At 43.2% G+C, this 23,932-nt stretch overlaps 2 protein-coding genes across 6 annotated transcripts in view; one reads left to right on the forward strand and one right to left on the reverse strand.

The window, feature by feature from the left end:
* The window catches only part of FAM13B (family with sequence similarity 13 member B), a 49,331-nt gene extending 39,117 nt beyond the window's left edge, over nt 1-10,214 (forward strand). For 3 of the 4 annotated variants that reach the window (XM_062638023.1, XM_062638025.1, XM_062638024.1), the window contains 9 exons: nt 818-947; nt 1,420-1,501; nt 1,781-2,010; nt 2,369-2,452; nt 3,618-3,713; nt 5,970-6,053; nt 6,148-6,320; nt 6,748-6,849; nt 7,864-10,214. In XM_062638023.1, coding sequence (XP_062494007.1) covers nt 818-947; nt 1,420-1,501; nt 1,781-2,010; nt 2,369-2,452; nt 3,618-3,713; nt 5,970-6,053; nt 6,148-6,320; nt 6,748-6,849; nt 7,864-7,987 — 1,105 coding nt within the window. In that variant the 3' untranslated portion in view covers nt 7,988-10,214. The remainder of the gene's footprint in view (nt 1-817; nt 948-1,419; nt 1,502-1,780; nt 2,011-2,368; nt 2,453-3,617; nt 3,714-5,969; nt 6,054-6,147; nt 6,321-6,747; nt 6,850-7,863) is intronic. The other variant, XM_062638026.1, reaches the window with a different exon arrangement.
* Nucleotides 10,215-12,859: 2,645 nt separating this feature from the next.
* On the reverse strand, nt 12,860-23,587 carry PKD2L2 (polycystin 2 like 2, transient receptor potential cation channel). Of its 2 annotated transcripts, none has more exons than XM_062638019.1 (13): nt 23,483-23,587; nt 23,145-23,269; nt 21,012-21,265; nt 20,078-20,299; nt 19,359-19,587; nt 18,669-18,839; nt 17,093-17,274; nt 15,875-15,995; nt 15,382-15,483; nt 14,500-14,579; nt 14,359-14,407; nt 13,481-13,602; nt 12,860-13,059 (listed from the first exon to the last, which is right to left on the reverse strand). In XM_062638019.1, exons 1-13 carry the CDS (start codon nt 23,532-23,534, stop codon nt 12,945-12,947), a joined length of 1,824 nt encoding a protein of 607 aa, XP_062494003.1. In that variant the 5' UTR covers nt 23,535-23,587; the 3' UTR covers nt 12,860-12,944. The 2 variants fall into 2 exon arrangements, 1 of the variants encoding a protein (XP_062494003.1); XR_009968362.1 differs by having other exon boundaries at nt 12,927-13,059; nt 14,359-14,403.
* Nucleotides 23,588-23,932: the final 345 nt, after the last annotated feature.

Here is a 23,932-nt window from a genome sequence, read left to right on the forward strand (position 1 = left end):
GGTACTTACCCAGGTTTTCTCCAGTTGGCTGCAGAAGATAGTTGATGAGTGCTGTTAAAACGACGCACAAGACTGACCTGCAGAAAAGTGCTGATTTTATTCCTCATTCTGAAACTAATCCGGATGTGCTCTAGTAGATGATTAGATTAGTATTTCTAATATCTTGAACTACGCAGATCTCAGTAGTTGAGTTGAGGGATCTTTCAGGCCCCTTGCGTAATAAGTGCACCAGAAAGTTTGCATGGTCAGTGTTGAAATAAAAAGGCTTTTCACAAGCAGCATCAAGGAGCTGAACAAGTGCAAAAGATGATTTAAGACTGGAATCACATACTCTAGAAATACATTAGTAAAGCCAACAAGCTATGTAGATGTGTTTTAGGTTAATATCTAATTACTTGCCTAAGACAATTAGCAGAGCTGTTAATTTACCATGGACAGTGCAGTGATAGCTTTTAGCCTCGGCTTCAACTGTGCCCAATACTTCAAGAAGGTATCTAGTAGCCTAGCTAAGTATCGTAGCCTCCAGAAAGATCTGAACTGGTTTAATGACAATGTAATTAGTGGTACATTAAAAATGCTGTTTTTCTATTAGGGGTATTACAGAAATTAGAGAGGAAAACAATAACATGTCACATTTTGAAGGCAGCAGATCAAAGCATTTTGATTCAGTAGGTAAATAGCTCTTGCTAAAAATGTGCCAAGAATGAATTATGAACTGGAGATGAAAAATTAAATTAGTCCTCTTTTACTAAAATACACAAGTTGTTTGCACTTGTTTAATTATTTAAATGACATTTAAAAACTGATTTTAATACAGAACACGAAGAGCATCCTTTAGCTCAAAAGATGACAAAAAGGAAGACAAGACACCTTATCAGCTTGTCAAGAAATTGCAGAAAAAAATAAAGCAATTTGAGGAACAGTTTGAAAAAGAGAAAAACAGTAAGGTAAGTTACTTCTGCCTTTACTGAGGATAGAGGGCTGCATGGTGGAGCCAAGTTATTTCTTGTGGTTCATCATTGAATAACTATGGGTTCACAAACGAGAATGATTCTGTTACTTACTGCTGTCTGTGAAAGTGAGCTGAGCAACAGCAGTACTAGAAAATGTGCCATAATGCCTGAGCCCAAAGAAGGGTAGACAGTGCCATTATGCAGTGAGACTGAGGGGATATCAAATAAGTGGAGAGACAGAAGCATCTTACCACTCTCTGTTTCAGCTTCTGATCTGTTGTCTCAAGTTTATTTTCACAAGCGTTGGCTGTTATGTTGGCACTGAGATCTGACCTGATGCTAAGAGTCACATCCCTGTTACTAGTCCCATTCCCTGTTGTAAGTCTTACCAGATCTTGAAAGAAGTATTTGTAAGCAAGACTTAAGGTGTTTTAATAAAACATTGTCTATCTGTGTTACTTTTCAGCCCTCCTATAGTGATATTGCAGCCAACCCAAAAGTTTTAAAGTGGATGACTGAACTTACCAAACTGAGAAAGCAAATAAAAGGTAAGAGATGCTACAGCTTCTGGTTTTCTACAAACACAAATTGTCTACGTGACTCAAATAGCAAAGTCATTCAGTAAAATTCCACAGACAGTAAAAATACTTCATTTCTATGTTCTGAAATACTCAAAACTCATATTGTTCCATCGGCTTTTAATTTTGTTGGTTTTAATTCATTAGAAATTTTGCCTATGCAAACTGTTTTATTCTTTTATTTGCAGTTAAACAAACTGAGAGTTATTTCTTTTAAACCTTTGGACTGAGCAATCGTTCTCATTTCAGATGCAAAGCAGAGGAGCTCAGATGGAGAATTCATACCTCAAACACGTCCACGAAGTAACACTCTTCCAAAAAGTTTTGGTTCCTCTCTTGACCAAGAGGATGAAGGAAATGAAGATGAGATGCAGGTTGTGCAGAAAGAGAAGAAGCCCACCAAGGAAGCCACACTTGAACTCATTTTGAAAAGGTTAAAGGAAAAACGAGTTGAGAGATGTTTGCCAGAAGATATAAAAGTAAGCATAACGCTATGGATAGGCTGTTTGTAAGAGAACAGAGGGAAACAGAGCACTGTCAGGCACTTCAGGTTATCACTTTATCAACAAAATGATGCCTGTGTCTAGCAGCCCTTTACAAGACCCTTCTATTTCGGACTCTGGGGGGAAATAATGATGAACCACATTTTCCCTCCTCACTCTTTATTAAAATATTCTTAAGGATGTGCTGACAATATTGAACAGCTTTAAATGGATGAAGGTGGGATGAATGGTATCGACTAAGCGGAGTGTGTCTAAGGCAATCATATAGCTGATAAGGTAGTAAGACTGTTAAAGTGACTTGGGTTGGATTAAATGTGAATTATTCTTCTGACAGAAAATGACAAAGGACCATTTGGTAGAAGAGAAAACATCTCTCCAGAAGAGCCTCCTGTATTACGAAAGTCAACATGGGCGGCCGGTAATTCTTGGTTTACTTCATCAAGCTCTATTAATAGAGCAGTAACTCTTGTGCAGTAGTAGTACCGGAAGCTAGTGTGGGTGGTTTTGGGGCTTTTTAATTCTTCAAAACAGAGCTGTCTGTTGGTTTCCATATTGCTGTCAGAGGAATTTATTGTGTTGACTTCAAACGGAAAAGAAGTATGTTTTAATAGGCCCTTTGTCCACAGATCAGGAGGTTCTTGGAGTCTGACAAGTGGCTGGTGTCGTTTGGTGCCTTATATGTCTGAGGCAAAGAGAAATTGTACAAATAAATGGCTCTAGTGAATTTTGTGGGAAAAGGCTTGAAATGTTATTCTGGGTTTCACAAAACCAGAAATTAAAAGGCACTTCCCTTCCTCCCAAGTCTGTGGCATGCCACCTCTATAATTGGAGGTGGGGAGGTTGGAGTGACTAGCAATTAGTGCCTGAAGTTCAGGACTTTTGTTTTGGACAGTGTTCAGTATTACTAGTCCAATCACAAGATCTTTCCAGCTTCTACTCCATCAGCCTTCTGGGCTTGGCACACTACCTTTATAATCAGCACTGCTGTATAGATGTGACCAAGCCTTTCAGTCTTAAAAACAAGGAAGAATAATGGTCCTGGGGATATTGGCACTATTTCTACAGTCCCTTTAGGGAGAAAATGCCAATAACTGTTGAGGATAGCCTTTAAGATTTGTTATGCTAGAGTACACAGCGGCCAAGAATTGAGAGTAAAGCAGATATCAGAGAAAATCTCTCTATGGTTTCATCTCTTTCTTTTCCGCCCCCTCTCATTCCTCTAGAGTCATCATCATTGCTAGGCACACAGTCCTCCCCCCCAGTTCTTGGTCCCTTTTTTGCCTCTTTACCACATGTCTTTAAAGATAGTTTGCTTCTACTGAAGCCCCTCTTAACTTTTAGGAACTCTTTAAAACTGCTTCCTGAAAAATGCAGGGACTTAAAGTGAGAAAAAAGAGGAGGAAGAAGCACCGACTTCTTCCCCTTTATCTGCACAAGCCCCATTTCATACACATAGTTTAAACTAGTTTCATGTTCCTAATTGGCAGGTCCGTGACCTGGCATGAGAAGCAAGACCGCTTTGTGTTTGCTTGTATATTGTTGAGTGACTGGTATAATTAATTCTGTGGTTTCTCTGCCTTTAGGTTACTAGAGAAGAAAGACATATTGTGAAGCCACTTTATGACAGATACAGACTTGTAAAACAAATGTTAACTAGAGCAAGCATTACTCCTATTCTTGTGAGTAAAACAAATGCTATTTCTACTTTTTTTCCACTTTTTGAACTGCTAGGCTGCCTTTAGAAGAGCTAGTAACACTGTTCCAGAGATACATCTTTCTTATGGAAGATGTAAGATCATGATGTCATTGTACTTGAGGCATTTGATTTACTGCTGAGAGCAGAGCTGTTCAAAGCTGTCTGTGACCTTGATGGCTCTTAGGAAGTACACGGTTCTTGGTGGAAGTAAATGAGCTGTTCTGGCTTGTGCGGCTGAGATGCTCCCAAGTCCCTGTGCTGGGTATGGATCCACAGTACATACTGTACTTTCAGTCCTCCTAAGAATAGTAACAACAGTTGCAGTGAAGCTTGCCTGTACTGCAGGGTACTGTCACCAGAGGCATGAGTAATAGGATGGCCCTAACAACCATTTCATTCATTCCTGCTTCCTCAGTTATCAACACCTGCAGCATCTGTACAACATCTGTGCTTTTTCACTGTGTTTGCACTTCATTTCCTTCTAGCTTGCTTTCTGTTCTTTTCTTTCCTCTCTCTGTGCTCTTTTAAGAGATGAGGAAGAAAAGTTCTCATACTGTGCAAGGAGATTGGTGTAACCTTGTTTATAGTACCTGTAAAGCAGTCGGGGAATGACAACCAGCTGGCTAGCTTTGCTCTTCATGATTTGTAATCCGAATCTTCGTGCTGACCCTGACTTGCAACAGAATAGATTTGATTTGACCCCTTTAGAAGGAATTGACTGCATAGGAAGGGCTGTGAGATAATCTCTTTATGTACAGACAGTTCTCTACCAGATTTATGTAGCTGGGCAGTGACTTACTCAGCAAGAACTTAAGCAGTTGTTTACGTGGACTCTGACTGTTCTCAGCTATCCTCTTTAAGCCCAAGTACATTGAGATGAAGAGACCAGTTCAAGATCATTCCTTTCCTGCACATAGATTTTTGTGTAGTGGCTTTTACAGAAAAATGTTGTTTATGCTGCAGTCATAATTCAGTTTAAAGGGTTTTATGTCAGAATCCCTTTTTGAGCATTGGCACAGGTTGCTTTTAAACACCCAAGCATTTCTTCACGATGAGTCACAAGGTATTGGTGGTGTACTTGACCAGTTGAGTTTTATCCCATTTCTCACCTCAAGTCTGACTCTTCAGCTGAGATGTGTTTTGTATTATCAGTAGTCTTGTGACTACACTGTAGCCATTCCTTTTTATTGTTGTTGTTTGTCTGTGAAATAAAGGCATGACTGATAGGCAACCAATAGGATTTTAAATTCAGGAAAGATGTTGGTAGCATGTTGCCTGCAGCACAGATTAGGAATTATCTGTAAAGTGTGTTTCACAGGCCTCTGCTTTTGAAACCTGTAAGAGATGCAGAGCTCTCTAGTTACCAAGGATTGTTCAAAGGCGGCTTCTGTATAGATTATGCTCAGTGCTAGGTATTTCAAGAATTGGTTTTTAGTTTACACGATGCTTGCTCCCATGAGATCTCTTAGGGTATCACGATATGTTAATCACATATGCTGAAGCTTGCATGGAAATGTCTAAAGAAGCAGGAAGGTATTTACCTTCCACAAACTAAAGTGTTTTGTCAAGTCACTGGCTCTGTGGCTTTCATGTTCCACTGTCCTCCTGTTCAAAGAGTTCATCTGTTGAAATTGCTGTTTGGGGATCCTGGAAGAGCAGGGCATAACATGTGTGTGCTACAGGCAGCTAACAGCAGGCCACGTGCAGCACAGTGGCACCTGGTTTAGGCTGAAATTCAAAGGGTTTTGCCTGGAAAGTGGCAATAGGTAACTGTTAACGCAGCACTTCCAATTGTTGGGGCTTCAGAGAGGTCTAGAAAAAGAAACTGGCAGTTTCATTCCCGACACATGCCTGGCAGAATATGAAAGCTGGCTCTGGCTTTGTGTAACTTTATAGTCTCCCTTTGGTTTGGTTTGGAAGAACAAGAGGAAATACAAAATTCAGAGATATCATTGCACTTTATGAATTGTCTACAAAACATGGAGTGATTTTTATATTCAAAGAGTATTTTTACATAGTTTATAAACTACAGTGTTTGATTCTATGTCAAGGATACTTTGGGCATCTGAGCTTTTGGGGTTATAGGTTATTTTGTTTGTACTCTGTAAGTATGTTTCCAGTCTTGTATTCTTCTGAAAGAAGAAATACCCATGAGTATTAGATGACTTGACCAGAATTCTGACCCACACAGCATTTAATATCTAATTGCACATAATGGAACCAGCTTCAATTTTTGCAGGGCTCACCATCAACCAAGAGGCGGGGGCAGATGTTACAGCCCATTATTGAAGGTGAAACTGCCCATTTCTTTGAAGAAATTAAGGTAAGTACAGTGCATATTGTAAAATACTTCCCAGCACCTTAAGAGGGAGCTGAAATATTTCATCCTGGGTTTGAATTTCTGCTTTGGCTTTCAGGAAGAAGAGGAGGAAAGTGATGGTTTGTCTGCAGACCTGACCGATATCCTAAAAACTGCTGTCCAGACGCAGCCTGTTTTAAGCCCAGTTGAAAACTCCGAGTCTGATGTTGAAGATGGTCAAGAGAAACTGACCCGGGACCTTCGGCTGTCAAGCACCCGTGCTGCTTCCATGTATGTGGAAATAACAAGTTCCTAATTCTAGTATAGAAGTTGCAATTACTGCACTTAGAGTCACGATACCGAGTATATGATGTTGGGTGGAAGCAAGTGACATATTCAGTGCTTGTCAGGAGGTGTTTAGCTGGAATGAGTGTTCACACAGGTCTGACTAAGATCTTTTTGTACTCAGTGTATTGTTTAGTATCTTCTAAACCTTCCTCATCCTTACTTGAGCTGTGCAGACAACAGAAAACTTATACCCTTTTATTAACTACTAGTTTGTTCTCAGTATTTCACCATCAGACCGGTAGCATATTCCTCACGAGGAAGGCAAGTTCATTACTAACACAGCTAGCTCAGTTGTTTTAGAGCGTGCTTTGAAGAATTTGAATATTATCCTATGGCCAACAGTATTTTTCCTTTTGCTTGGAATTTTCAGGCCTGAATTGTTGGAGCAACTGTGGAAAGCCCGAGCTGAGAAAAAGAAGCTACGCAAGACACTACGAGAGTTTGAAGAGGAGTTTTATCAGCAGAACGGAAGGTGTGTTGAGCACAGAAGTGTTTGTATAGCACAGAAGCAGACGTTGGGCAGCAGCCTCATATTGTAGCCCAATATCTTTTGAAGTCTTCTATGTGAATGTTGCCAATGGAATCTGATCTGGTTTAATCTCTGCTGTGAATAATCTCCTGAAGGAGATGACATTGGTGTGCATTTTTAATAGCGGAGGAAGCTTGCTCCTGAGTTTAGTTTCCTCTGTTGCAGTCTGTAAAGCACAAGAACAAAAACAAAGAAGTGGGGGTTTTCCATTTAAAAATATTTATTAAAAAGTATTTTTTCATATAACCCCCCCAGATTATCCCTCTGTTTCTAACCCAGGGCAGGGCAATTTGCCTGGTTGTCCTTTATTCTAGTAGGATATTTGCTTTACCAGTAAAGGGGGTATAATTTTTATTCTTAACTACCAGATATTCTCACTTAACTGCACTTTCTACTGGATTTCTCCATAACTATAAACTCCTGAACCACTGGTCACACAGATTCCACTGGCGTGGCTTCATCATGCACTTAGTGCATTTGGGACATAACTCCTTTTGACTTTAATGGCAAATAATGAGGTTAATAAAGAAAGGTTGGTTTTAAGCAAGTCAGATTAATATGTTTTATAATTCAGTCTTAAACAAGAATAATCCTCTGCTGTCAATTTGTGAGTCAGTCTCCATACAGTGAAAATGTAGATCAGTTGGAATTTGCCTGTATTTTCCTGCAGTGTATACACAGGATCTGAAATGAAAGTTTTCATATCCTGTTAATCAGATCTCCAGAAGAACTTAAAAGAACAATTCCTAAACAAGGCTGAATAAATGCTGCTAGGTTTTGTAGTCAGTTCTTTAGGTGACAGCAAGTTTAACTAAAATATATTGTGTCTGTTATTGGTGAACAAGCTGTCAAAAATGTCTTTATCTTCCCCAAGACAACTGCATGTAACTGCTGTTGTGTTTGCTTGCTGCAGTGTGGAGGGTTTTCTTGCCACTCAAACGTGCTTCCTTTTTGCAGGAACGTACAGAAAGAAGATCGGGTTCCAATGCTTGATGAGTACAGGGAGTACAAGAAACTCAAAGCCAAGCTTAGGCTGTTAGAAGTCCTTATCAGCAAGCAAGATTCTTCAAAATCAATTTAACTTATATTCCTCCAACCCATTGAATAACATGATGTTTCCATATACTACCACTGTACTTATTGGGTGCTTGTGTTCATTTGTCATGCACTGTTGAAAGAATCAAGTTTGTGCACTTTATTGTGGTGCCACTCTAAGGTGTTTGAAGGGTAAATAGGTCCTGTCTAGAGAGCAAGTAAGATTTCTAAGTTTGAGACTGCTCTATCCAACTTTAGCAAACACAGTTTCCAGCAGAGTTTTGTCAAACAGATGCATCCATCTTATTCCAAAACCACCACAGCTTTGGGGTTCTTTTAGCATTCAAGAACTGTGAGACTTTTGTTATTACCAACTTTTTGCATTCTTGAAGAAATTCTTAATACCATAATGCTACACTGAACTATTTTTTATTGGGGGGGTGGGGGGGGGGGGGTGGAACATCAGCAAATTAAACGTACTGCTCTTTTTCCTTGGAACTTTAAAAAGCCAGACTGAAATTCCTTTTCCAAAGGACTGCTGTGGAACAACTTTAAGCTTTGGTTTTCTAAATTGCACCCGTAACACAGTAATAATTAACCTCTAATGGATATTGCTCAGTACTGGTCACGTTTCCTCCTTGATAAAGATGACAGTGGACAAACCAGAAAGTGACCTTCCTTAGTGTCTTTTAAAACTTGGAAAACTGACAAGTTATATCACACGCTGCCTACAGGACTTACATTACTGTTGTTCATGTTCTCATTTTATGGGTTATTGTTTCTCAACTAGTGGTGACATAGTGTTTTGTCTGAATTGGATACTGCATCTCCACTTTGAGAAGATAAGAGGAGCATAAGGAACATTGCAGTGCATGGGAAATCTGATGGCGCTCCAGCAGGAAGGAGCTGGCTTAGGACAGTTAAAATTCCACTGTACCTGAACTAAGTTGTGGTATCAAGGGCTAAAATCAGTGTAGTGAATGCGCACCACAGGGTGAACTGTTGGGTTTGAGTGAAAAAGTGACTGCTGTTTCTCACAGTTTTGTTTTACAGTTGGAGAATAAAACTAAGTTATCTAACCCTTACAATGTAAGCAAAACAGTTTATGGGCCTTGCATGATTTAGCTTCAGAGTTGAAACTAAATGTTTTTAAGTATCACATCTGCTGCGCTGAATGATGATTTAGCTACTAGATTTATGCTCCGCAACAGCCATCAGCAGCTGGTTTTGGATCTGGCAAAATCTAAATGTTAATTTTTAACTGGTGCTTTCTCAGTTCCTTTTCTTTTTCCTTCAGTGTATGGGTTTGATTGTGGCCACGTTTTGCATGCACCTACTCGCACTGCATGTTTTTATGACTGGCTAATGTCAACGCAGCTACTGTTCACACTGCTTTCTGAAAGACCAAAAATGAACTTTCTCACCACAGAGAAGAAATGGCTAGCGTGTAACCTCATAGACTTGCTGTTCTGTCATGAAGCATATGAAATAGGTTGGAAGTAGGATTTTTAGTGCTCAGATTTCATCTGTGTACTGTAGAATACTTCTCGTTTTGTTTTACTCTGCTTGTAGGCATGGAATTTTGGAATTCAGCAAAAGAAAAAGCACTAAAACTATTGAGCACTGATGATATGCCTTTGCTTTGGTTATTTTTTAATTGCAAAATGATCTGGGACCTTAGAGAATGATGAGGTTAAACTAGTCTTGAGACCATTTCTCAATTTCATTCAGTTCCATTGTGCAATGTACACTTCAGTTACTTTTCTATCAGTCTGCAGACACGGGTGTATCCAAACATTGAAACTAATGTGTACTGTATAGTGTTGTACATGAATGTTTGTGTTTTATATACCACATGCAAAATGTCAATATGCACTATTTAAATGTTTTAAATAATATATTCCTCCTTTATAATGCTTAAATCTATATGATTCCAATATTTTTATAAGTGAGTGAGTGATCAGACTGGTTCCAATTCAGAATTAACAGCTGCTTTGTGTTTGTTATGCAGTGTTTGGCTGTTTATTCAGTATAGTAGATAAGCATGGCAACAGTTATGCTGAGTGTGTTTTGTGCCATCCTTGTTGAGCAATAAATAAATGGTAGAACTAGGCATTTTGTGATATAACAGGTTTACTTTGGTAAAAACAGAACGCTATATATCTATATGGATATATAGATATGGAATATATATAACTAAACCAGATATAATTGCATTGCTATGTCTGGTGCTCATTGTATAGACTTTTATAATAAAAGTACCTTAACCTTTATTGTCATATATCTTCGTTTCTTATCATGCTTTCTCCTCCACTGCCATGTCTTCAAAACAAGTGAGTCCTTCACCTTTCCTGTACCTGTTTGTAGTTTCAGGGTGCTGCTGAGGCAGGTCCTGCCAGCAGAGCCGTGCATGCTGGTGGGGGCTCAGCGCTGAGACATCTCTTGGTGAAGCTACAGCAGTTTAAGCTTTACTTTAGCTGTTCAGAGCGTGCCTCTCAGCAGAGACAGCAGGGAAGTGACCAGATCAGCTCCCAGACCGGCACCGTGGCTCGTGGTGCATGTGGGCTTCAGTTCCTGCTAAGTGCCAGCCTGCTGTGCGGTGATGTGGCAGCAAACTGTGAGTCTTTCTCATTCCTGCTCCAGCAGTAGCAATCTGGGAGTAGATGGGGCAGGGAGCCAGTTCAGCCGTTACTGGGCTAATGAATTCACTGCCGATGAGCACACGTCCACTGCTGAGCAGTATTTGGTTGTGTCTCTGGATCCATAACAATCCCTTTGCCTTAAAATCAGCATCCCAGCAGTTGTGTTTGTGGCCAGGAGGCACTGTTACTGCACACACTGCTGTAAACACGAGAAAATGCTTTTCCTCTGGACCAAATAGGTGTTTATTTTCATGGTTTGTTGATGTCAGTTCATATGAAAAACAATTCAGGGCTTTTGAACTGACTCTTCTGTTGTGTTTTGTGTGAATCCACCTTTCTTCAGCCTAAGGCCTGGCAGGAAGCAGAAGAACTCCTGAAGGTGAAGACTCTGTGGTTGTGTGGCAGTGTAGGTAAATGGGAACAAGAAAAACAACTAGGAGACTGAGGGAGAGGAGACAGAAGGCAGCTACAGTATGTTCTTCAGGGCATCAGTGGCTTTCCTCCAAAGAGGGGTGGAAAGAAAGCACAAATTCTTTGCACACTGGCTTAAGTGTGTTTTTCCCTATTTTCTCCTATTTTTTCCTTATTTATTCAATGAGACTTGCTCTGATCAGGGTGCTAATGAGAACACAAAAATCCTTCAAGTAATGGTTTAGTGAGAACTGCTTCAAATCCACATGCAAGGAACTGAGAATATTCTAATGAAGAACAACAACCCTGTGTTGAACACCATTAGAGGAGAAATGGCTATTTTTGAGGGTGCAAAAAGCTCAGTGATACCAGGACAGATCTTTCTTGCTGAAGAACCAGTTCTGGGACAACACAAGTCAATAGTATTCCAAGCTTTACCTCTTTAAACAGGTTTGCTTGAGCCATTATGTTACTGCAGGGCAGGGAGCTTGCTGGGAAGTGAGGCAAACTCTGAAGAGGCTTTCCTGTGCCTCAGAGTAGAGCAAAGCTGATGAGTGCTGGAAAGCCCTTCCAGGAAGTCTGGGTATGTAACTGTGTCTAAAGGGCTTGAGACTTCTCTGTACAAGGGGTTGCCAAGTGGAGGAAAGGTTGGAGCTATCAAAGGTGCAATGTGTCTGCTTTCCTGCCCGTCAGGCTATGGAGTGACCAAGTAACACAGGTCATGATCTGGTTTTCTAGGACAAGTGTCCTTGGATACTGCATGGCAACAAGAACCTTTTGGAAGTGAAGGGAAAGGGGTGTTTTGCTTTGAAAGAGAGAGGATGGCTTGGCTTTGCCCAGGAGAGTGAAATGCAAAATCAGTGAACCCTGATGGGCAAAGCAGTGCATGGCTATGCTGTGCCACTGGACTGGAGTGATCTCTGGGTGCCTCAAGCACCCATCTGCTCCCTTCAGGACACAGCTCCTCCATGCTGTGATTAGGTGCAGAGAGACCTGAGATCGTGTAGTACCCCAGTAGTACTCTGCAGGGCGTAAAGCTTTACAGTATTATAAATCCATGTAGGATGGATGATTCAGGATACTTTGGAGGCTGGGGGCTGCATGTTGGGATATACAGCAGCAGAAGGTCCCAGGGCAGGGACTCTGGTGCAGGTGGGTTGTTGCAGCCTGGTACAGGGCCAGGTTTTCTCTTGGTGTGTTCAGGTGGCATCTGTAAATGTGCTATATTTCCTCCTGTGGCAGAGTCCCAGCAGTGAACAAGTATTAATGGCTACATAGGAGTCGAGAGCTTCTGGCCACAACATAAACCCTTGTCTCTAAGGCAACGGGTATATATGGATTTGGGAATAAACAGGATGTTTGGAACATCGAGGCTGGTGCAAGGGTGAAGCAAAGGGCCCTCTAGTGGTTCACGATACAAGATTTGTTTCCTGAAAGAAGAGTTTGGCTTCCACTGAAGGCAACAGGAAACCTGTTCTGGAAGCAGCAATGCCTGGAACAGGAATTGCTGGGAACTAGGTGTTAACCTTGGCAGCAGATGCACTGTGTGGTGGACTGTGCTTGGTGACTGAGGGTTGCACTGGGTTACACAGGGCCAGAGAGTGAGAGGAGGCTGTGGAGTAGGCCATGGCTGGTGATCTGCTCTTGTGATTACACATCTGTGTCTCACAGCAGCCCCCAAACAAGGCACAGGAATCAGTGTTGTACAGGCATCCACAGAGATGCCTACCCAGGACTCCAGCAAGGCTGCTCAGTTATAAGAGTTAAAGCAGCACCTGAAGCTCTCAGAGACCCAGAAGCCACAATGGTTATTTTTTAGTAATACCTTTAATAACATTCCTGCTTCTTTTAGCCAGAAATAGAACAAAATAAAGGGGATGGGAACTTTGGATGTATTTAAACCGGGACGAGTTGGGGCCATCTCTGTCACCAGCTGAGCAGCCAAGTGTTTCAGCATGTCGGCTTGCCTGCAGCATCCTGCTGTTGCATGTTTCTTATGATTCTCCTGAGTCTTGCATTGGTGGTGTTGAGTTCCTTCCCCAATTCAGCTGTGTAACTCACGAGCCTAGAACACACGAACACAGCCACATATCCCTGAGATGGTGCTGCTCTTCAACTTGCAGTTACAGCCTTTTTGCTCACTCGGGTCAGCTGCCAAGGATCTAAGTCCTGAAATGCCACTTCACAAGTACAAGGTCCTATGGTCCCCGTCCCCCTTCCTGGGCAGCCACAAGGAGATGTTCTTGTCCCACCTCATTCTTGACTTATGTCTTTACAAGCTGCTCTGCTAAATCCTTTTGTTTCCTTTTTCCCTCCCTAAGGGCAGCTGTTATCAGCCAGTATAAAATGACTTGAAATAGTTTAAAAATCACTGACTTTATGTTGGTCTTCTGTCTCCCAGGTTGTCAGCCGGTGAGGGTTTCAGCTAAGGCTGCAGCTGCTGGGGGATGGCAATAAGAGTGCAAGAAGAGATCCCACATACTTACTGCTGAAAATCTGCAATGGTGACATAGCCCTGATCTGGGTCCGAGGCCATGTTCTGAGCAGGCACATAAATCATCTGATGTCTTTCTTTCTTTGCCTGTAGCTCTGATACCTTCGAAGGGCTCTGTACGACAGCAGAAGGATTAAAAAGAAATAGCAATCCTAGCCAAAGCCAGCGTGGCTCACTGGGACACTTGTAACATACTCACTTGTGCAAGGAAAAGATCTGTGCAGCTTTGTTCTCTATCTGAAAGTAGATTTTCCTCCTGGCCCTCCCAAAAAGACAGGCTATAGGAATGCACATTTCTTTGTGGAGTGCAGAGAGATGGCAAGTGTGTGCGGCAGTGTTCACAGTGAGCCAAGGGGGTTCCCCTCTCTTGTGCAAGTTAGCTGCTTTAAAAGTGTTTTGGAAGTACTTGCACAGGCTTACCCCAGATATGGAACTATTAGAAACCCTTTTGTAAAGCAAAAAGAAGCTACAGTGACCTTTCTTCTTACTGTAGATGCAGCCTCTGACCCAACCAACTGATGTGAAACTTGTTTGTTTTCCATACATCTGTTTCTGTTTAACATTTGGGCAGATGCCCAGCTCACAACTTTATACCATTGCTAAGCCACACTGATCCCACCCTATGGCCAGCTCTGCTGTTGCAGTGTATGACCTTGCCTGAGCAGGCTCCCATTTGAAGTGTTGCACATTATCAGGGATTTTTCTTTATTTATAGGTCTAGCTTTTACCATTCCTGTTTTGTTAAAAATAGCATCCTGTGGAGAAATAGCTTTTGTAAGTAACAGTGAGGACAACTGTGACTCCTTTTGTATTATTGAACCCCTTGAAATATAATCAGTTTCTAAGAAGACAGGAAAGAAAAAAACCTACCTTTTCGCTCTTAGAAACATGCTTCTTTCTAGTGGATGGTAATTCCTTGCTTGTCATTCAAACAGGTGAGAAGAGAGAGAAGTGCCGTGAGAACAGGTCCGTGCTCGGTGCAGGGGGTAAGAGCCAATACTGAGGTCCTACCTTTCCAACTTCTCTGCTGCTGGTTGTGTGTCTTCCTCAGGTTTCTTCAGCTTGAGCTTGATAAGGGCATTATCACAACTCTGGACATTGACAGAATTAATGTTAAATGGCTTGTGTTTAACCAGAGACATTTTGCACAAGGAGCAAACCCTCAGCACTGCCTTGGCAGTTCAACAGAAACCTTACCAGTCTATCGCTTTCTTTGTTCCCTTAGCTCAACTTGGAGAACTTACCCTGCCGTCCCTCAAATTGGTCATGAAAGCCCTGAAGGTAATAGCCAACCAAATCTAGTAAAAGCTTCTGTTTTCAGGCATATTCAGTTTAATCTTACTGTAGTCCTGGTAAGTAGGAGAATGAGCTTGGGTGGGAGAATCTGAGCTGGGCTGGTGATGTTGTTGGGCTGAGGTCATGAATTCAAGTTGCACTGAAAAGATTTGTTCCCATTTTATACTCATTTCTGGCACATAAAAACGGTCTGAACTTTGTGGATTTTTAAAGGCCAGTATTTCCACTTGTCTCATCTTCCCCTGCACAGAAGATCTTTAGTGTCTCCATTTAGAAAAGCAACAGTAAGCTCTGAAGAATATGATGGCACATAATCACAAACCAGGCTGCTCTTAAATATTCCTTTTAAAAAGGTGAAGTAAAGGTAGGCTCCTTGCACCCTAACTCATACACTGCTCTTGCCATTAGGAGCTCCTGGGGATTCGATAGAAGGATGTCTCTGCATCTGTCAAACTTTTACTTAAAGTGGAAGATCAATACTTGAGTGTTCTTGCATGGTTATGGCCCAGCTGTTTCAGGCTCTTTGCTAGTGATGTAGCTTAGAATTCCCCCTTCTGTCTGGAATTAAATGAGGTAGTTACACAAGTGTTTACTTACACGTCTAAAGAGGTCTCTGATGGGGAGCTTGTGACTGGGCATCACATCGTAGTCTGCTTTGACTTCCGAATAGGTGTTATTTATAATGGCCAAAAACATGTTCTGCACAGGAAGAATGCAGTTAGACATTTGTCTCTGGAAGCTGCATCTGTATTATGCTGGGGCTGTTGTTTGGGGGCTGCTCCATGCTAGGGCATGTATGGACTTGAGCTTTTCTGAGTGCAGATGCACCCAATGCAGATACATTATCTGGTGACATTATTCTCATCATTCAATGTGCTTGTTTTGTGGTGCAAAAGCCCCTTTTTGTGGCAGTTTGGAGAAAGGGAGAGCTGTGAAATGTCAAGGACTGCTGTCTCTGCCCAGGTGTCCTGAGGGGCAGCCAGGACAAAGCCTGGGGTCATCTTGGTTTGAAAACCGCTGTCTCGGAGCACTACATGATAGTTCTCTACTGCTAATACAAAAGGATAAGCATTTTTGAGCTAGTCCTTACCAGCAATATGAAGAACACAAAGAATACGAATGAGATGAAGTAAATGGGTCCAAGGATTCTGTTTACTGCTTCTGTGTTTTCAAAATCAAAATCTCCCAGCACAATACGGAACTGTGTGAAGCTGGGAGTAAAAAGTACCAGGGTGAGGTTGACTGGCTTCTCCTAAAGAGGAGCATTGTAAGCATCAACAAGCAAACAAAGAAGCCCAAAGCAAGAGATACAACTGAGACTGATTCACCATTCCCTTCATCACTGAAATCAATAGGTGAGTCAGGATAGTACAGCAGTGATAACATGCCATTTAGCATATACTTGGGAATTTGAAAGTACAAAGGAATTTGTCCTGGTGTGCTTGTGTGAGAAAATCCCTTCGTTTTGGATAGGTCATGTGGCTTATTTTAATGATTTCCCTTCTGTTCTGGCTTCATGATCCATCACCTTCTCTTAGCACAGAAGGTATCAGTATAGGTCCCTATGCTCCCTAGAGGGGATTTTATTCCTAGTGAAGGCAAATACTTATTTCTCTGTATTGCAGCATCTTAAAACCATCTCACACCCAGGTGGGTCTAAAATAAGCTGGTTTGCTGGTTTCAAAGTGCCTTAATTTTACATTAAAAGCTGCTTTCAAACAATCTGCTACACTAAAGATCTCTGAATTGTAAGAAACGTAGCCGTGGGGTAAAACTCAAGCCTTGCTGAGAGTGTCAGGTTAGAGACCCTACAAAGTGTGAGGACCATCAAAGCCAGCTCCATCTGGTACCTGGAGCTGATCTGATGATGATGCTACAGCGAGTAGCAGAGCCAGCAGATGGGATTCGGGGACTCTTGGCCATGCAGGTGGATGTGTTCAGCTTGTGCTCTGAGTGTGTCTGCTGAGTGGCTTTATGCCCTTACTTCTGAAAGGGGTGAAAGAGGCAGCCTGCTGCCAGGCCTGCCCCATCACCCAGGGGCTGGTTACATGCAGGAAAGCTGAGAGCTGGGGGGGGACTAATGGCTCCATTGGGTGACCTGCTCCTGAGCTTCCCTTTCTGTGGCTCCCCTGCATTGTTTAATGCACATATGGCCTTTTCTGAGCACGGGAAGGCTTTGGGAATCAAAAAGGGGTTTACTCTATGAGATAAGCTGAAGTGCTGGAGCCCTGTACTCTTTAAGTTCTGCTTAGCAGAAGCTGGTTTGTGCCTGCAGCAGTTTGTATCCTAAAGTTTGCAAAGTACATACATGCATTTCTGGAACGTGGAAAAATCTTCAACTTGTGACCCAAAGACCAGGTAGCCAAACTGGGCATAGGCAAAGAAGACAATGAAGAACATGACGGCAAACCCAATGATGTCTTTGGCACAGCGAGATAAAGTGGAGGACAACTGCCCCATTGTTTTGTTAAACCTTACATATTTAAGTACCTGCAAGAGAACAGAACATATTGTTATTGGGGGATCAGAATGTGTGGCAATTTCTCAACAGGATTTCTGGAATGTTATCCATAATCATCATTTACAGGTTAAGTTGTACCCAGAAATGGGATGTATCTACAAACACACTAGGATTGGGTGTGTTTCTGGAGAAGATGAATATTCTGCAGGGAAAATACGTGCCTATACTAAAGCTAACAGCATGTTAGGTCTTTGCTGGGTACTGATATGTGTGATCAGGTCTAGCAGTATGGACCCCGGGTCAAGGAGACCACAAGCCATTCCACCCCCCTGTGTCTGCAGAATTGGTAAGGAGCTCTCTTTTACTTTGGGTCTGAAACAAGGCCTGAACAAGCCTTGTTCAATGACAGTCATTAATGATAAACACAGCTGTGCTACTGACTGAAGTCTGAAGGGAGGGTAATGCAGGGGCTGGGGTACAGAAGGGATGTAGTGAGGAAGGCTGTGCGCAGAACTGGTTAACAGCCAGTGCTCCCAAACAGCTTCTGTTCGGGCTGGGAGGTGGAGGAAGGCCAAAAGCCTGTTGATTTTAAAAGGATGTGACCTTTCACAATAGCCTGCGTTGAGGTACCTGGGACATGACTGTAAAGTGGGATCTCTGCCAGATGTGAGCACATCCCCTGCCCGTTTCATAGCTGCATTGTGCTGGATGTTCTATAAATGCATTAGGGCAGAGAGGGCCTTGGGAAGCCTCATCCAGCCACTGGGAACACTGAGGCCTCCCAAACTCAAGTCACTGCTGTCTGCTGGGAAAAGGGGAAGGGGAGCAGAGCCCAGTCAGAGCCAACAAGGTTTAGCAGGTATGGGGCAGTGGCAGGCAAATAGGCAGGGCTGGTTTAGCCCCAGAGCATCTGGTTAGGAACAAAAGTAGCTCCTAATCTTGGAGCAGTTTGCTACTCTGTCCAGAGATCAGCAAATCTGTTTGCAAGAATGAAACAAAAGGTGGGCACAAAACCACTGCTGAATCAAGTTTGGACACATTTTGCCTTCCTTTTGGCTACAAAAGCTATGAATAGCTCCACCTATTACAACCATGCCATCTGTATATATCAGGCTGTGACCTGGATCATATTGGGTCTAGGAAAATACTGAGTTTGGGGAGGCTGTTTGGCCATGCTCATTTCTCAGCTGCTCCAATGGAGACAGCTGCCCATGTGCAAAATTCCTTTCTAGATGGGCTTGGAATCTGTGTGACCATGTTTATGAGAAGGAGGTAATTTTAAACTCTTCTGGAATCTCATAAACAAAATTCTCCCTTTTAGCCCCACCTTTGCAATTCACCCATGAAAAGGTACAAGTGAACACTTAGGCTATGCTTAGGAATGCTGATTCTTAAGTACAAAAAAGGGAATAAGAGCCAATACCTTTATCCAAGCAAAGAAAATGTTGACAGCAATCATATTGTTGTAAAGGACTTGCCAGAATGTAAGGAAATAGAAGTCTGGATATACATTGGCATCAGAGAGCAGCTCTCCCATTAGCAGGGACACTTCTACAGTGCTGTAGATATTGAAGACAATGGCAAGGATGGATACCTGAAGGAAAGCAGAAGCCAGTGAAACTTAAGTCCAGTTAAGTGCCTTCTCCTTCAGGCTATCATTTTGCATAGGGAAGACTTTGATTTCAACATGCCCTTGGGTAGATTTGGAAAACCTGAGCTTTTTTGGTCATAATCCATATATACAAGACTTTATTGCCCAAAACAATTGCAATGGTACTGTGATAATTCTGGCCTTGTGGTATTTAACATGCTGCATACATTCTAATTTACTATGTTAGCTCTGTTACATGCTACTGCTTCCCTGCCCTGCAAAGATGAAGGCTCAAACAAGGTGGATAGCAAGTATGAAAGATGTGGAGCCACAGCAGGCTACCAGCAAAGATAGAAGAGTTCAATGTGCTGAACCATGGTGGGCCATGTGGCCTCTTCAGTGCAGAACACTGGGTGACTGACTTAAACCCGACACAGATTTGGGCTGTTTGGCTTGTTTGCTGTGTATTCAGTGCAAGCCTACACTGGCAAGCACAGAGGTGAAAGTCAAGGGGTAGCTCACCATCAGCAGCATCAAATCCAGCCAGCTCCAACCACTTCTGAAATATTCCCGTTTCAGTTTCACTATTTTTATAGCTTCCTGGATTATGAATGTAATGATAAAGAGGCAAAAGATGATTTCACAAGAAGCCACGAAGTAATCATAACGTGTGATGTATCTGAGGAGCTTCACAGAGTAGATATGTATAGAGGTGAAAGCACCACCTGTGGCAGGGAACTCTACCACCAACCTGAAAAAAATTGGGGACTGGTGTTAGTTACCATCCCTTCAAATCGTCTCAGCCCTTTATTTTCTAATACTAATCATTACTACATTCATAATACCTTGCTGGAACTCCTACATCTCTAAGGTCTTCTTGTAAGGTACTGTTCCTCAGTAGAGCAAATGTTCACTGTATCCTGAGTCTTTTCCCTCCCCTAAGATGACAACAGGACTACTAATGCGGTCTCTTACCTTGTGAAAGGCTATGAAATTCCTTCCAACTGACAGCAGCAAGCAGCTGTAAGGACCAGATACCCTCTACTACAAAAAAACATGGAAAGGAAGGACCTGGGTCTGCTCCCTGCACTCCTGCGTTCTTAATGGATTACTGTCTTGCCAGCTGCTACCTGGGAAACGTGGCTGCATATGCCTGAGGTGACCAGCCTTCCCCTGCATCCTTATGAAAGCATCATGCCTCAGTAAACTGAACTTCACATGTAGCAAAGGTAAGAACTCACCTGACCACACAGAAGAGGTTTAGGTTAGCGTTGTATGTTGAGAAGTCGATAAATACAACTCTGGTTCCTCTAGTGAGCCAGTTGTTCTGCTTCAGAGAGGCCAACTTCTCTATGCTCTCCTGCTTCGATTTAGGTAAGGTGAACAAATACCCTCCACTGCCATACAAGCCCATATTTCCCAAATACCACAGGGTAAATGAATCAGCTGGGGTGTATTTCCATCTGGTCAGAAATGGGAAAAAAAAGGACTCAGTTTATGGAACCTGGACTGAAGTAAGCTTCACCTTTTATTTTATACAATGCTTGCTGGTTCTTTAAACAATGCATTTCTTTACATAAAGAATATGGCCTTAAGATACTCGCATTATATTTAGCTGCTCAGTGCATTCACAAGACAGCAATTGGTTATGAATCTGGATTTTGCCCAATGTGGGCCAGTCAGTTCATTACCTTAAAACCTTTGTAGGCAAATGGAGTATCTCTGGTTTCCATAATTCATTGTTCCTGTGGCATGTTCACAGGTTCTTCCATTGTGTTAAATTCATGCTAAATGAAGTGTGTGAAGCAGGCCTTTTGGCTCTGTTTTCAGAGCATTTTAGCATGATTCCAATTTATAAACATGGGATTTAAATTCAAGCCTCATATAACTGAGCATTTCTCCAGAGATGTTAATGGAGATGGACCCCCTAACATGTGCTTCTGCTGAACTGGGTTTGCTGTTTCCAGTTCTTCCTGTCTCTCTGCTCTACATTTCCCATGCTAAATTCCCCTCCATAATGCTGGCACAAAAGCAAATCCATGATTTATCACAATGTAAAACAAGAGGAAAAACTCAGCTAACTGCATGCACAGTTGTGACTGAGTGAACAGTAGTGGCATTAAGGCTTTGGTTAGGTTTCCAAAAGCATTTCTGTACTGGAGCAGGATGACTTACTCAGATTCGCTCCTTAGAGCATCGTCAGACCTGTCTTCAGCTTGGTAACTGTACTCACTGTAACAGCCGTCTAAAAAGCTACGGAAATAGGGGTAGATGGAGCACGTGTTGTTGCGCACTTTCACCTGTCGAACCTGGACTGCTCCTAACAGTAAGTTCTCATAGTAAATATGGCTGTAGTTCTGGAAGGGTAACGTCTTGTTGTTGTACCATTTGTCCCAGTAGAGGCCATCCAACAGTGGTCCCTGTACAAACTGCACGTACAAGTGAGGTTAGGGTTTCAGAAGAAGATTTAAATACCACTATTGCTCCTCTCTTTAGCATACAAACCTCTGATATCTCTACTATTTTCTCTAATAATCACAAATACTGGGTTCCCAGGTTACTTATAGCTACAGAGTCTAAGCTAGAATACAAACAACTCCCACCAATGTACCGTCTTACACATACGATATATTTACATCTTTTTGCTATGAGTCAATTCTGTTCCCTATGCAATTCTATTAGGGATGTGTAATGGCATTATTCAGGGCAGGACTGTAACATCTCTTTAGAATTCTCCTGAATTCTAAACAAATATGTTTAAACACAAACGCTGTATGTTGTTTTAACAAAATCTGTTGGTTATCTTAATCTCTGACAGATCTGGTTTGGAATATGTTTCTCATTAGGGGTTTAGTCATCTGAAGGTATTTATTTGTGAAGGTGGGGAAGAAGCAATCCCTCTTTTTCTGGGTGTTTCTTAGATGCCAAGAAAGAGGATTCAGTTTGGGGGGAGTATTATTCTGAGTGCAAAACAACACCCCCTCATGGTTTGGGACCATCTGAGCACGCATTACAACCATGCCTAGTGCATCAGCCAACACACTGTAATAGCAAAGGCTCCCTATTTGATGGACTGGCAATTACAGACACCACGCTAAGAGGGAACGCAATTCTTCCCAATGAATTCTTATAGCCAGGCATTTCCATTTGTAAGGAAGAGTGGGATGAGAAACTTTGCCTCCTGCTGGCAGCTGGGCAATGCTGGTCATTTTGGGAGGTCCTCCATCTAGCAGTGAAAACAGAGACAAGTGTTTTGCAACTGTCACTGAAATACAGGGTAATGTAACAGCAAAGCAGGGGAGCCAAGGTGGTTTTACACTGGAAATCATAGAATCACAGAATAGTTAGGGTTGGAAAGGACCTTAAAATCACCCAGTTCCAACCCCCTGCCATGGCAGGGACACCTCACACTAAACCATGGCACCCAAGGCTTCGTCCAACCTGGCCTTGAACACTGCCAGGGATGGAGCATTCACAACCTCCCTGGGCAACCCATTCCAGTGCTTCAGCACCCTCACAGGAAAGGACTTCCTCCTTATATCCAATCTAAACTTCCCCTGTTTAAGTTTTAACCCGTTACCCCTTGTCCTGTCACTACAGTCCCTAATGAAGAGTCCCTCCCCAGCATCCCTATAGGCCCCCTTCAAATACTGGAAGGCTGCTCTGAGGTCTCCACGCAGCCTTCTCTTCTCCAGGCTCAACAGCCCCAACTTCCTCAGCCTGTCTTCATACAGGAGGTGCTCCAGTCCCTGATCATCCTCGTGGCCTCCTCTGGACTTGTTCCAACAGTTCCATGCCCTTTTTATGTTGAGGACACCAGAACTGCACACAATGCTCCAGGTGAGGTCTCACAAGAGCAGAGCAGAGGGGCAGGATCACCTCCTTCGACCTGCTGGTCATGCTCCTTTTGATGCAGCCCAGGATACGGTTGGCTTTCTGGGCTGTGACATCTTGCATTGGTTTTAGCAGCTGAAAGTCAAAAGAGCTGTAAACCCAAAATCTGGTTTTATCGAAGCTCTTTTCAAGCTTCACTGAGAACATAATGCAGCAATTAACTGGGCTGTTGTTTACCTCGACTGATTGATCAGAAGTATCAGTGTTCATGTGTTTTTGCACCCAGTCCAAATGCATTTTAATGAGTTATTTGCCTTTCTTGTGCTGAAAACACAACATCTATCACACAGCTTTTAGGAGAACCACAGAATGGTTAGGGTTGGAAAGGACCTCAAGTTCATTGAGTTCCATGAGCCTGTATTGCTCCGAATTAGCACCAGGAGATTCCTCACTTGTCTGTAACAAAAGCCTTACCTTCCAGAAGTCAGCTTTGCTCCGAATGGTCCCAAAACCATTCTCGCCCTCAGCTGGCTCCATGAAGAGATGGGACATGACTGTGTTCAGGTGGTACATGTCTACGCTCACCATGCCGAAGGCCACTGGAAAGAAGGCGCAAAGAAAGGATGCTCACAGGCTAAAATGAGAGCATGACGACAGCTTCTAACCTTGCTTCGCTTGTCCCTAGCTCAATCTGCTAGAGAAAGGCGATTTGATTGAAGCGGTGCTTTGGGGTGGATAAAGGGGATAGGGGAAGAGGCAAAGCGCACACGGTAGGGACTTGTCAGCAGGGCTCGAGCCCTTTGATGACTTACGTATGCAGAGGTCTATGAGGAAGACCACGTAGGTGACCAGCTCCCGCAGCATGTCCTTCAGCTCCTGCTCACTGGTGCCCTTCTCCTGGGCCTCCGGGGTGCCTGCTTGGGGAAAGGCCGGCAGGGGCAGAGCGCGGTCAGGGCACGGGGCCCTCAGGCCGCGGCCCGGCCCTGAGGGGAAGGGAGCGGGGCCGGGCCGGGCCGGGCCGGAGGGCAGCGGGGCCGCCTGACGCACCGCGGGCGGGCAGCCTGTGGTCCGCCGCTGCCGTGGGCTCCATGGCGGCCGGGCCGGGCTGGGCCGGCTCCCGGCGCTCCCCGGTGTGAGCCTCAACGGGCGGCGGTGGGAGCATTCCCCGCCGTCGGGGGCCGCTGCTCGCGGTGCTGTGTTTCGGTTCGGGTCCGTCCCGCAGGCAGCGGTGCCAGGCAGAGCCCGCGCCCGTCGGGCAGGAT

The sequence above is a fragment of the Pezoporus occidentalis genome, unplaced genomic scaffold (genome assembly GCF_034315485.1).
Source record: "Pezoporus occidentalis ecotype Australia unplaced genomic scaffold, CSIRO_AGI_Poc_V1 ctg55, whole genome shotgun sequence".
In the NCBI taxonomy this organism is placed as follows: domain Eukaryota; kingdom Metazoa; phylum Chordata; class Aves; order Psittaciformes; family Psittacidae; genus Pezoporus; species Pezoporus occidentalis.